We start from the raw sequence: 13082 nt of genomic DNA, 5'->3' as shown, positions 1-13082 counted from the left end.
TATGTGAGCTTAATTTGCTCAGTTTCAGTAGGAGATGAAAGTAGGAACAGAAAACAAATATTTGGTGTAAATATTGAGATAACCAGTGTTTCAGGTTGCAAAAGAGATTTCACTGTATATAGACACTGTGCAAAGTCCTTTCGTTAAAACACTCCATTCAACTATCTTTTTACCTTTTTTTTTTCACTTCTGATCATAGACTGCTTATGGTTATTGTGGCAGTGAAGCAGTCCAAGCATCTGAATGAATTGCATTTATCGTACTGCCACGAAAAAGAAAAAAAAAAAAACCAACCCAAACCAAACAAACCAGGTAAAACCACTAAGCCCTTTCATCTTTGGCTGTGTTAAGTTTCATGGGGAATCTTGGATTTGAGGGATGGGAAAGCCAGGTACAGGAAATGGGAAAAAGGATGGAGTAAGAAGCAAACCTACCGCAGTGGCTGGCTTAGAGCCCACGTCACGTCAGTTATTTTGTGATGGTGTATGTGATACTGTGTAAAAAGCAGAGGGGAAGCAAAGTTCTTGTGGTCATCAGAGTACCAGTGCAGCAGTGCTGGTTGTGTTGGGGCCTGTGTCCTATATTTGTTCGGGTTTGGGCACTCGAGGTACCCACATCACGGGTGATGATGCCCCCCCAGCGCGTTGGAAGCGTACGGGGAAGGTGTGAGTCTGAGGGAGCTGTAGGCAGGTGCCTGGTCTGCTGCCTTCGAGGTGGAGATGGATGCTGTGGTGTGAGTCGTATCATCTCTTTCTCCTGTCTCAGAACAGACCTTGATAGGACCAGGGGATTTATTTCTATTTCCCCTAGACTCAATGTGTGTCACGGCAATCTTCTGCGCCCATGCACCAAGCAGCTGCTTGTGGCTTTGAAACAGTGCAAAGTGTTGAACTCTGTCGAGTATAACTGAGCGTCGGAGCCTGAGCAATTCCAGTCTTTTGTTCATGGACCTAAATGTAAGCCTTTTGTTTAACTTAAGTGCTGTGTTAATTTTTCTTTTTTAGCTTAAATTAAAAAGATTGCTATGTGCTATGAACAAAGATCAAAATTAAAGACTTTGTGCAGTAAGACTTTAATGAACAGTTGTGACAGCTCACTGACAGTAACAGAGGAGGTGCCTTTGATTCTGTACGTCTGACTTCTTGCCAGTGAAGTGAGATTTGACCTGGCAGACAAACTTAGACAGTTTTTACCCATAAATCTGATAACATGATTGAAATGTGTGCATTTTTCAGATTTTCCCAGACCCAGATATCCTACAAAATGGGGTGGGTTTTTTTTGTTTCTGTAATAGCAAGTAATTCTGAAGAGAAGGGGGGAATTGAGAACTGGCAATTTATAGATAGGAGCATTTTAAAGAAACCAACTTGATACACAAGCTTTGTTCTTTGTATGTGGAGAGTAAAACATACTATACTGACACTGCCCCACACAACATCCTTGTCTCTAATTGGAGAGCCGTGGGTCTGACGGATGGAGCACTCGGGGGATCAGGAATTGGCTGGACGGTCGCACTCAGAGAGTTGGGGTCAGCAGCTCCATGTCCAAGTGCAGAGCAGTGACGAGCGGCGTCCTCAGGGTCGGGGTTGGGACCGGCGCTGTTTAACATCTGTGTCGGGGACACGGACAGTGGGATCGAGGCACCCTCAGCGAGTTCCCCAACGACACCGAGCTGTGTGGTGTGGGGACATGCTGAAGGAAGGGATGTGCCATCCAGAGGGGCCTGGACAGGCTGGAGAGGGGGGACGTGCAAACCTCATGGAGCTCAACAAGGCCAAGGGCAAGGTCCTGCCCATGGGTCGGGGCAATCCCCAGCACAAATCCAGGCTGGGCGAGGAGTGGCTGGAGAGCAGCCCCGAGGAGAAGGACTTGGGGGGGGGTTGGTGGGTGGAAAACTGCCTGTGAGCCAGCAACGGGCGCTGGCAGCCCAGAAAGCCACCCGTGTGCTGGGCTGCACCCAGAGCAGTGTGGGCAGCAGGGCGAGGGGGGGATTCTCCCCCTCTGCTCCGCTCTGGTGAGACCCCCCTGCAGTGCTGGGTCCTGCTCTGGGGGCACCAACATCAGAAGGACACGGACCTGCTCGAGCGGGGCCAGGGGAGGCCACGAAGATGGTCGGGGGCTGGAGCACCCCCCTGTGAGGACAGGCATTGGTTTATTACTGTAAATGAGAATTTGAAGGTGATGTGGTTAAAACTTCTATTATAGGATATTACATGTAAAAATTCAGCCTGTAGCTGGGAGTGCTTGCTAGTCCTTCTTTGAACATGACAGTTCAGATGGCAGAGAATACAGAGACAAAAATAAGGAGCATGTGAAAAAATAAGTTGTTTTGTAGTGTCTGAGGAACCCAAGGAGTAATTGAGTCTGGAGCCGTGCAACAAAGCTCAGCACGGTGCTGCGTCTTTAAATAGTCCATAATGTCAAACACAACAGGTTAAATTAAGTTCTCTTACTAATGAAACAGAGTCAGTGTGGAATGCGGGACCAGAACAGCCTTACAAGGGCAGGCTTTGCTCCTCGGTGGTTGCTGAAGACTGAGCGTAATCGAGATGGACAAACTGAGAGGCCCGAGATGGAATTGAAGCTGTCATGATCTTTGCAAGTACTTGGTCATGATATTTGTCTGTATGTGGGATGATGACTCGCAGAAAACACTTAAGAAATGCGTGAATTGTTAATAATTGCTAACTTAAGTGGAGCACTGGGGCGTGAGGCAGGTAGGCATCAGGAGAAGAGGTTTCTGAGTGAGGGTCCCACAAGGGAAAAGCTGAGACTTTGTTTTCACAGTTAGTTGAAACTAGCATTGCCCATCTTCTCTGTCACATCTGCTTTGTGACAGAGAATGATCATTCAGGGATCCAGCCTAGGGGAAAACTAATCCCCAGTATCGCTTTGGTGGGCTTAGCTCCTTGGCTGGACGGCCTGCCCAGTCCTGTGCGTGCTAGCGCTGCCCGGGGGGAGGTGGTGATGGGGGCACCCAGCCACAGCTGGAGACCCTGTGGTCTTGAACGGCTCCTGCTCACCATGAGGCAAGTCCCTCCTGCCTCTCACAGTGTGTGTGTTATGGGCTGTGCTATGTGCTGGCCTGGTTTTAATTTGACCTTCCAATCCTATGTAGTTGTTAGTGTAATTATATGTATTTGAGAACAGGTGAAGCTCAGAATGAGTTGAAAGAAGCTTTTGGAAAACATAATGTAACCATAGAATTTTGCTTTTTACTGAATGAGGGAGAAATGGGGATTGTTACTTCTTTGTGCAGGATTATATTTTTGAGTTGTAGGTGGAATAGGCATTGTTAATAAAAGCATCCAGCAATGTTTGAATAATGAAGTCCCATTTGCTGCTGTGGTAATTAGTCATGCAGTACTGGTTAGCAATGTCTGCTTTCCGTTTTTGGAAACTGCAGACCCTTGACAGATCCAGGGTGGCTGTAGTGCGAGATAATCACTAGTATTTCTCAAGGGCAGAAGATGGTCTTGTGCTGTTCTTGTTCAGAAACACGCCCTTACTCAGCCGGAAAGACTGCTGAAGTGGCTGGGAGACAATTATAGAACATCTGTATGGTTTGAGCTATGTTCTGTAGGCTGATGGTTATAAAAAGATATGTGGATTCACCACAGAAGGAGTAAACAGAGCCCATGTGTAACCCACATGCTGTTATTTAATTAAAATACAGTTGTGAGCTTTTGCCAGCTGGGAAGTTTGTGTGAAGTGCTACAGAGCATCATATTCTGGGGAGCTTTAGAAAAGAAATAGAGAACAAGTTAGTGTGCTCCGCGGGGAGCCCAGGCTTGCTTGGTCCGTTGTGTGCGTGCCCACAGGCAGGAGATCTTGGCCGTGGCAGCGTGCTCTTCAAAGCTGGTACTCTTCCCTGGCTGGTGTGGTCCTTAATCTATTGTGAAGTTGATTTATGTCTTTTAAAATGATTTTTAATAGTGGCTTATGTTTTTCATACGGGTGAAAACTCACTTGAATCAGAAAAGCCCCAAAACATGATTTGCTACTTACCGCTTTTGAAACTCCATCCTTTAGACTTTCCAAGTGTTCTCCAGCTTCGGTTGGCTGATGTAACAGGGTCCTCTGAGGTTTCGGTGGATTATTTTACTTACCAGAATAGAAGGGATAGAAGCAGTCCATTTTAATAAAGTAGAGTAATAACCGTCCTCTCACACACGCACTGCACAGATGAGGGCAGAGGTCAGCATATTATGCTTTTGATGGGGAGGGACAAAAATAAAAAAAAGTAACTGTGAATCTATCCAGTCCTTGCAGTGTCCAGTGAGACGTATTATTGAGGGCGTCTCTTTTCTGTAATTGCTATGCAGATGCACTTTAATAAAGCAATAATCCTACAAATTTTCTTAACACTTAATCAGTATTTTTCAGACCTTGGTTATTTTTAGATGGATTTTCTAAGGAACCTAAGTTTGACCGCGTAGTCTGTCAGTCTCCTGGCAGCTGCTGAACTCGGCCAGTTTTGGCATGGAGCTGAGGCGGGAGAACATGCAGTCACTTACTGCATTTCAGCTGAAGGGGTGGAAAAATCTTCAACCATTTGAATTTGATGGTGAAAGCGCATCTGATTATCTTCTAAAACATTTTGCCATGATGTTAATGGAAGTGTAAATCTAAGCAAGAATTTAGATGCTGAGTATACTTAAATACCTAGCAGTATGTTCACGTGGTAGCCAGAAGATACTAAATTTAGTATTGCAGATAGACTCAAATCAGCAGTTTTACAATCTTCTAAGGATGAAAATGGTAAATTGGGCATAACATCTCTTTTCAGGAGAGGTCTAATAAAAAAAAAAGTGGAATCTGTTCTCTAGTGAATTTTCAGATCGTTCAAGTCACAGACGTGTCAGAAGTTCTTGCAGCAAGCTGTAGGAAAGCCGCCTTCTGTGGATCTTGGGTTGAATCTGGTCGTGCATCTCATTTTTCTGAGATGCACCATTTTGTGACAGGCGATACACCAGAAGGTTGGTTAAATTTCAGTTCTGCTCTGCCCGTCCTGTTTAGGTGAAGGGACTGCTGACTAACTTGCATGGCAGCTACAATGCAGAGCGCTCGGATTGCTATTTTGGGGGGCTACTGAATCAGAGCCTGAAACCATCTAAAATAGCCAAGTGCCTCATGAAGAATCCTTGTACTGCAGCAGGCACAGAGCTGAACTTGCAAATGCACAGATGTTTGAAATACAGAGCTTAGATTAACCAGCATAAAAATGTGTAGTAAGTCTTAAATTTCAACCTTGGATGCAAGTTCTCCATCGCTCATGAAGCATTGTCCATAACTGTGTCAGAATAAACATAATTTTTTTCCTGTTTCTTTAAAAATGTAAGAAACACCCAGCTCTTGGGTCATCTGATCAAAAGTATCTCTTCCCATTTCCATATAAAAACAACTCTGTAGCTCTTTAAAAGAAGAGCTGTGTGAGAAGAAAGGTTTTTCTCTATTGGTTGGATTCCCTTTTAACACTGAGGGTTTTTATTAGACTGCTAATTTGAGAATGTTCAAAACAAATAGCGTTCCACATCTTGTTCTTCATTTCTGAATACATTTTGTCACCGAAGTTTTTCTTGAAGATAAGTTACAGGTTGCTGGAGTTTCACTCTTAAAAACAGTGCTTAAAAGGCAAGACACCCCATTTCCTCCGAGCATCTTGTGCTTGTGTGCATGTTTATAAATAGCATTTCTGATAGAATAAAACTTTGCGTGAGAACCATTTTATAAAATATGATCTAGAAATTATTCATTCCATTTCAATCTCTTCCTGAACGGTTTAGAGGAGGAGCGGATGATGCAAGACCATGGTACTTTGTATGGCAAATTAAGCAACAGCAACAAAAAATCCCTTGAATAAACAAGAAGGCGAGCAGCTTTCAACACGCCTTCCTTGCCTTCATACCTGTGTCTCTCTTTCCCCTCACTTCTGAACTAGTCACGTCTTGACTCTGGACACCTGTTTATTGATTTAAAACCTTAGCTTTTATTTCTGCAGTGCTCCCAAATGGGCTGTTTCCAGAAATTCCATGGCGGGTGACATCAGACTGCTCAGTGTTACCTGCTTTTGTCCACAGGGTCCTCTCGTTCCCCCGACCCGTTTCAGGCTGTGCCGTGGTGGTGCTGGCCCCGGGGTCTCCCAGCTGCCAGGGAGGGAGCAGAGGTGGGGAATGGCAGCGAGCCCTCGCTTACAAAAGCTGATAGTGTATGAAAGTGGGAAAAAAACGCTTCAAATGGTCAGACCTGTTCAGCTTTGTTTTGAGCTTCTGGCTTAATCCTTATCTTGCACTGATACCGTGGTCACTAACTTGAAAGTGTCTCGTTTGAGTTTGTCAGTCGCATGATAGAGCAGTTACAGGTGATGGTGCTGCCTGAGTAGCCACCAGACAACAGGAATCGGGTGTAGGCTCTGTCCCAACCTGCCCCGTCCGAACAGGAAGCCCTTTGGTGTCGGTGTAAAACATTCCCTGGCAGAGACGTCGCTCTTGTTTTCCCAAGGAAGGGTTAAAATCAGTAAGTACACGTGACATATGCAAACTATGAATCATTCCAATAGATCTGTGCAACTCCTGCCTGCTTAGGCAGCAAGCAGATGCTGTTCCCTTGGTTGCCATGGAAACCCTGCCTGTACTATAATAAAGCCCAGCCCAGATCCTTCCTTAGGCAGACCTCTGCGGCGGTTTCACCTAGCTCATTGTTTCCTCTCCGGAGAAGAGGCGAGGCAGGGACAGAGAGGAGGCAACGGGATACCGGAGGCAGCGGCAGCTTTCGCCTGCTTGTAACCTCTTGCGCCTCGCTGGGGGCACGGCAAACCTCGCTGGGGAGACTGGGATGGGCTGGCAGGCAGCTCTGAGCGCCAGCGGCTGCTTCAGAGTGCCTCTCCAGATTGTGTAAGGAGAGGAGCAGGCGTGTGCGGCGGCTTTCAGAGGCGTGGGGAAAGTCTCGGGGCCGGCCACTGGTCCAGCGCCTCACCGTTCCCAGCTCCGCTCCCCCGTGGCGAACCCCCCTTGAAGCCGCGGAGCTGATGTCATGCCGAGGATCTCTTGGCAGGCTCTGAGCAGGCAGCGAGTCCGGTCTTGAAGGCAGCAGGCTTGACACGTTCCCCTTCAGCCTCCCCGGGCCTCCCGACTGGTGATCTGCGTGCCGGGAAGTGGAAATCTTGAGAATGGTTCTGAAGATGGGAAGCCTGCTGAGGAGGGGATTCTGCCGGTGCTGACTCCTTCCTGCAGAGTTTTTGGGGAAGAAAATAATCTGGATTTATTGTTCAGAGCATCTGATCATTTTTGCTGCTAAATGGATTGTATAGAAGCATCAGAACTTTGTTTAACGTACTGTTACCTGAAAAGCTGCCGAGCCAGAAGAATACGATTTTCTTTATCCTTCTGATATTTACAGCAAAACAAAAACTTGGCTTAAAAAAGGGAGTTGCTTTTCCGGCTCTGAAATGAGACAGTAAGAGACTAATTCGGTGCTTGTAAAGGGACTAATTCCAAGTGACTGTGTCAGGATTTAAACCTTGATTTCTCTCTTTAACATGGCTGAATTAAACATATTTTGATGGAACTCTGGAAATCTGATTGTAAGTAGGGAAAGTCTTTTATTTTTTCCTGCTTGACAAATACCAATCTCCAACCTCACATATCTTTTGTTAATTAAATACAGAAATATGCTGATGGTTATAGTGTAGTGCTGTTTACCTTAGCTGAAAACATTTTATAAGTGGAATCTTTTTTGCAAAATAAAATCAGGGTTGTTAAGGAGAATATATTTTACAGTAATTGCTACTGAATACTGATTTCTCATCTCTGCTGGAAAAATGGATTACCTTGGAGACAAACTGACAGTGGCACAAACTCACATGACCCAGTGGATGGGTACAGTGCGGAGATCCTTACAGGAAGCACTAAATTTAGTCACTACTGCGGTTGCTCATGAGCGGACTAGCGGGGAAGGTGGAAGCAGGACTCCCTTCAAGCGAACCTCCTCCTTCAGGCACTTTGCATCCCGGAGCAGAGAGTCCTTCCGAAGGTTTTCAGTGCGGAGTCAGCAGAGGTTTTCCTCTTTGAGGAAGAGGCAGACCAGTTCAGAGCCACCTGAGCTTGTAAGCTATACACCTTTTTGAGACTCTCGAGGTAGATAATACCATGCAAAAAACCTTGGTTTTGTTGCAGTATTTTATCTAACACCAAAATCTAGATCATGTCTGCTTTTCAATGTAAAAATAGCCCCAAACCACTTCCAGGTAGTGGTGTCTGTCTGTCTGCTCCCAGCTGGTTTCTTTCTGCAGCACAGGTGGATGTTTTCATTTGCCAGGGAACATGGTTAATCAAGGTTTTGGGAATGGGGAAAACACTGTGTTGCTTTAAAAAAGATCAACAACGTAAGTAGGACAAATATTTGTCTGAAACTCGAAAAAGAAAGTTAGTCCGAAACTGCACTCGTGTCATTTCAACACTACAGGTCAGCATGACTTTGAATGCACATCAATAATTGGTGATTTTTCAGTAAAAAATGCCTGAAGCTAAATTTGTAAGTGCTATCACTCTGGGGTCAATGGTCATTATTCTTTTATTGAAAAAGAGGTGTTTTTCTTCAGTATAATTGCTACTTTGACGTGAAATAGAAGTTCTATGACCAGCATGACTTGTGAGGGCTGTAGTGGGGCGGAGGCAGGCTGTAACTTCATGGGAGCACAGGAAGGCAAAGAGCCCTCGGTTCCCCACACTGGGTGCCAGGCAGAGGCCCCCCCCCCTCCCTTTTCCATTAAATACCTTTCCTAGTCTCTGGGTTATTCTCAGGAGGGATGGTCTGTATTAGGTGGCATGCCAAAGCGGTGGAGGAAGCGCTGGTTGCGTGGAGAGAAGCCCCTCCACCGGTGGAAGGGGTGCCGGCTCTTGCAGCTGGGCTGGGGTCTGCCATCCTCCTTGCAGCCATTATTCGACACCCCCTGTTTCTAGTTCCAGCAAATACTGCAAAGCAGCAATGTTTTTACGTTATAGCGTGTGAAAGGTAAATGAATCTGGTTTATTCTGTTTTATTTCATGGAGAGGAGCCTAAACTGGTGATTTGAGTTGTACCTGGAACTGATGATTTAAGACTGACGCTGGAACTACGGGAAGCGGGTCTACTGTGGTTGGCTTGAGCAGAATCGGGACCAAAGCCTTGGTACCAGTACGTGGGTAAATCCTGACCAGCTTGCTCTCTAAAGTGGCTAAAATGTTTTGGTTTGTGTTTTGGTTTTTTGGTTTTGTTTTGTTTTAAACAAAGTAGTTATTCATGGTAAAGTGTAAATGCATAAAGTTCTGATGTGGCCTCGTGGAGGTTTGTTCACTGAACGGTTGAAGGTAGAGTTGCATTCCTTGGGCAGGTGTGGTGTTTGTGTACGGGCTATTTCCAGTACTTTTTATCAGTTACGGTTATAGCATTTTTGTCCTAGCTTGCTATTCGTCTGCTGTTTGGCTGTACTGGAAAATATTGTTAAGTGAGCACAAAAGAATGAAGAGCAAAATATTTGGTAACCACTGTTACAGCGTTAGCATGGTGGAGTTCTGTTGGGTTCTTTTTTTAAGGTGATATTTTAGATTTATTAGAATCATCTGAACAAAAGAGTTGTTTAAAACAAGTGAAGACTGAAAAATGGAAATGTGGAACCTGCAGAGGGCAACTGTACCACTTTCCTTACACTAGGCTGCTTACAGAGCGGAAATTGTGAGAGACAGGATGACCTTTTCACTTGATTCACTGGTGACAGCCACTGGAGCTGCTGTTCCTCTGTTTCAGCAGTAATTCTGCACGTGCTTGGCTTTATGCATGAATTTGGTTTAACTTGTGCCCAACTCCTGCGCTTAAACTTAAGGTCTCAGCGCTTGTGACAGTTCGTAGTGTGTGCCGTTGTGTCTTCCGCAGAACAACTTGCGAACACGGACCCTGAGCTATTATTTTTTCATCTGGCTGGAACAGGGTCCTGGTTTTACTTAGGCCTTGAAGCTACTGACATTTTTCTACAAAACAGCTATGGGATTAGTATAAAGCATGTCATTCGTCATAAACGGACTTCATCGTTTTAGGGATGTACTGTAGAGTAGTCCCTTGGTGCTGATACTTCAGCGGTGCAGTTTCTAAACAAGGAGCAGCCGGGCTCGCGGGCTTGTGGCCCAGATGCTGCCACGTGCCTGACACGGCGAGGGCCAGTGGCTTTTGGCTCCCATCGCTGGTGGCCGCTGGCTGAGCGCTGAGTGTTGTACAAGACCAACAAACCTGTGCAAACTCAAGTCAAACAGCGCAATTTAAGGTAGCGTGAGTCAACTTCTTAAAGTATAAATGCCTCGCTGCTGAGGCTGAAGGTAGCGGAGGTGTGGGAGTGCGTTCCGCTGCGTGGATGTAGCTGTCCAGTTGTCCCCTCTCATGACTTTGGTGGCCTTTCAGATGAAATACCAAAGGAAATAGCAGGTTAGTTCCTATGGATCTCCTGTCACTGCTTCAGATCTGCTGGAGGAATTGGGAGTATTGCTTTTAAAGCATTCAGCCATTTATTTTTAAATCTGTGACTTTTAAAAAATGCTTGAGCTCAAAAATTGTCTTGTTTTCTGTTGAGTTCTGTACTTAAGTTGCCATCCTGTGTTTGTAGTAGCTTTTACAGCAGAGGGCTGGTGCTGTGTGTGCTGTCTGCTGGATCCCACGGTGGGAACACTCGGGGCTGTTCCGTAGGTCTGATGTAGGTGCGGTTCCCAGTCTTTACAAATGTGGGGAGACTGACAGGTCAGCACCTTATTAATAACATACTACAACGTATTTGAGCTGATAACTACTGCAAGCGAGGTAACTGGGAAAGGGCCATGGATATCGCATTTTTTTCTGGGCTGTAAGAGAGATTTTTATCCACTACAGAGGAGCTTTAGGATTGGAGTGAAAGAGATTTGATGTAATTGGTTATTTCCTTGTTGGAGGTCATCAAAGTAGGAATCAGGCTGCAAGAGAGGGGAAATAATTTTATTTTCAAACACTTCTCTAACAGCTCAGGGTTTATATATCCACTTTGTTTTTCTGTTCATAGCTTGTCACATTTTCCTATTCGACTTCCTGACCCCCGTCCCTCCCTGATGCTCAGTGTGTCTCAGTAGCGCCACAGAGGGGAGGTTCTGCAGCACCTTCCCTGGGAGGGGAGCCTGGCTGGATATACTGTGTTTAAAATGTAATCCTCTAGCTTTTATATGGGAACCAGGCTTTATACACAGGACATTGTGAGTTGAATTTGCGCCTTATAAAATCTCTTCTATCCTCCACTTTTTTTAAAAAAAAATCTAAAGCCATACACTTGAAATTACACCTAGATAAATAAATGTCTAAGAGCAATCTGATTCTGAATCTAGAGAAAGTACAGCCATGGTTTTAAGAATTACTTAAAAGCTAGGATTATCAAGGGATAAGATGAGACTGAGAGCTAAAACTAATTTATCTTGTGTTTCCCAAACCAACAGTTGATCAGTCAGAATTTAATATATGCAAATCTGCAAGAATAATTTTTATTTTAAATAGCTTCTCTGGTATATTCAACAGCAGACTGTTTGGAAAAAAGATTATTTTTTTAATTACTATTTTTCCCTGTAGTACTCCTATTAATTTCTTCACTGAAACAGAATACTCTGTCATTCATGGCACAAACCCCTGAGCACACGGTTTTTCTCATCAGTTGCTGCTCCCCAGCAAGCGTTTCCTTCCTCTCTTCTGCCTTGTGATAGTCTGAAGATATGGCTACATGAGCAAGGCTAGTCCTCTGTCCTTTTTGTTTCCACTGAAATGGAATTTAATTGGTCTGATGTTATTTTCTACAAATAGATGTAATACAGTGTTCTCATATTTTATTTAAGGAAAAAAGGTGTCACCGTGGACTGAAGAAACTTACTGGCTGCTGCACCCGAGAGTGCCTGGGCCCTGCTAGTGCGGGTCACGTGTACGGAAAACTGTCCGCACGTAATCACACAGGACCGACTTTAATTGCCTCATTATTCTGGCATAGTAATATCAGATCTGGGAATCTGCACTTGAGCTTGCAGAAGTTATTACTTTACAGTGAAACCTTTTAAATGGAAGCTGATTTTTCTCCCAGACATTTTTATTTGAGGCTTTTCTCCATTTTTCGTCTCGTCTCATCAGCTTAGTGTCTTCGTTGTAATAGGAGCAGAGATACCTTCATCAAACATTGCCTCTGTTTTAATCATGGTAGGATCAGTCATGTTTCTGTTAGAGGTACGATATCTGATTTCACGGCCAACACCATTAGTTCTAGATTTCGAAGTTTGGTGCTGTACAATAAAACCAGGGTCATTGTTTAATACCCCCAGTTCCTTAGCTATCCCCTTGCACCGCTAAAAAAGTGTGGCAGTTTGTTCCTTTGTAAGATATTTAACTACCTTCAGCCTGCGAGCGTGAACAACAAAGCTGTGGAAAACCTCAGAGGTGTCTCAGGTTCTTGGGGAGGAGATTCTGAAATAGAACAGAAATGATTAATTCTGTAGCTACTTGGGCTGTGAGTAGTCCATGTGTTTCACGTGAGTTCTGCTGTGTGCTAAAAATCACACCAAAGTGCATTCGATTCTGTTTTGCTTTCTGCTGTACTGGTCAGTTGATGAAAACGGTCTTTTCGTTCAACCTTGATCTGACAGCATCAGTTATTTTGTTTGGAATCAGTTTTAATATAGTTCCAAAATAAAGACCAAAAGCAAGTGTTTCGTTTGACTGCACGGATCCCAGCTCTGCTGGGAGGGCACTTGGTCCTTCAGAGGGTTTTTGTTGTGTCCTACAGCCCTTCCACTATCGTCCTCTCTGCCAGAGGCTGAAATTCCCATCTTGTTTTTTTTAATCTTCACAGATGCTTCTTTCTAAGCCACTATAAGCTCGTATGGTCAGTGTGTTTCTTGGAAGAGTTGGTGGACTGTGACTTTTCCCATTTGAGTAGGATCCCTCTCTGGTGGGAGAGTGCTGTGAAAACCTGGTGTGAATTATACACGTGCCCTTCACCTTCACGTGGCCTGGCCTTGTATCTCTGCTTTTAAAAGAACATTGATCGGTACTGTCTGTTT

The 13082-nt window shown here is 44.8% G+C and overlaps 1 protein-coding gene across 6 annotated transcripts in view; it reads left to right on the top strand.

Annotated features, from left to right (window-relative positions):
* KIAA1671 (KIAA1671 ortholog) overlaps positions 1-13082 on the top strand; it is an 87667-nt gene that overhangs the window by 51116 nt on the left and 23469 nt on the right. Inside the window, exon 1 of one of the 6 annotated variants that reach the window (XM_074844625.1) lies at positions 7766-8104. The exons of the other annotated variants lie outside the window; for them this stretch is intronic. Coding sequence (XP_074700726.1) covers positions 7820-8104 — 285 coding nt within the window. The 5' untranslated portion in view covers positions 7766-7819. Of the gene's footprint in view, positions 1-7765; positions 8105-13082 lie in introns of those variants that run through there. 6 annotated transcript variants of the gene reach the window in all.

This window comes from Strix aluco, chromosome 18, assembly GCF_031877795.1.
Source record: "Strix aluco isolate bStrAlu1 chromosome 18, bStrAlu1.hap1, whole genome shotgun sequence".
In the NCBI taxonomy this organism is placed as follows: domain Eukaryota; kingdom Metazoa; phylum Chordata; class Aves; order Strigiformes; family Strigidae; genus Strix; species Strix aluco.
The sequence above is the reverse complement of the archived record's forward strand: the minus strand, read 5'-3'. Positions and strand labels throughout refer to the sequence as shown.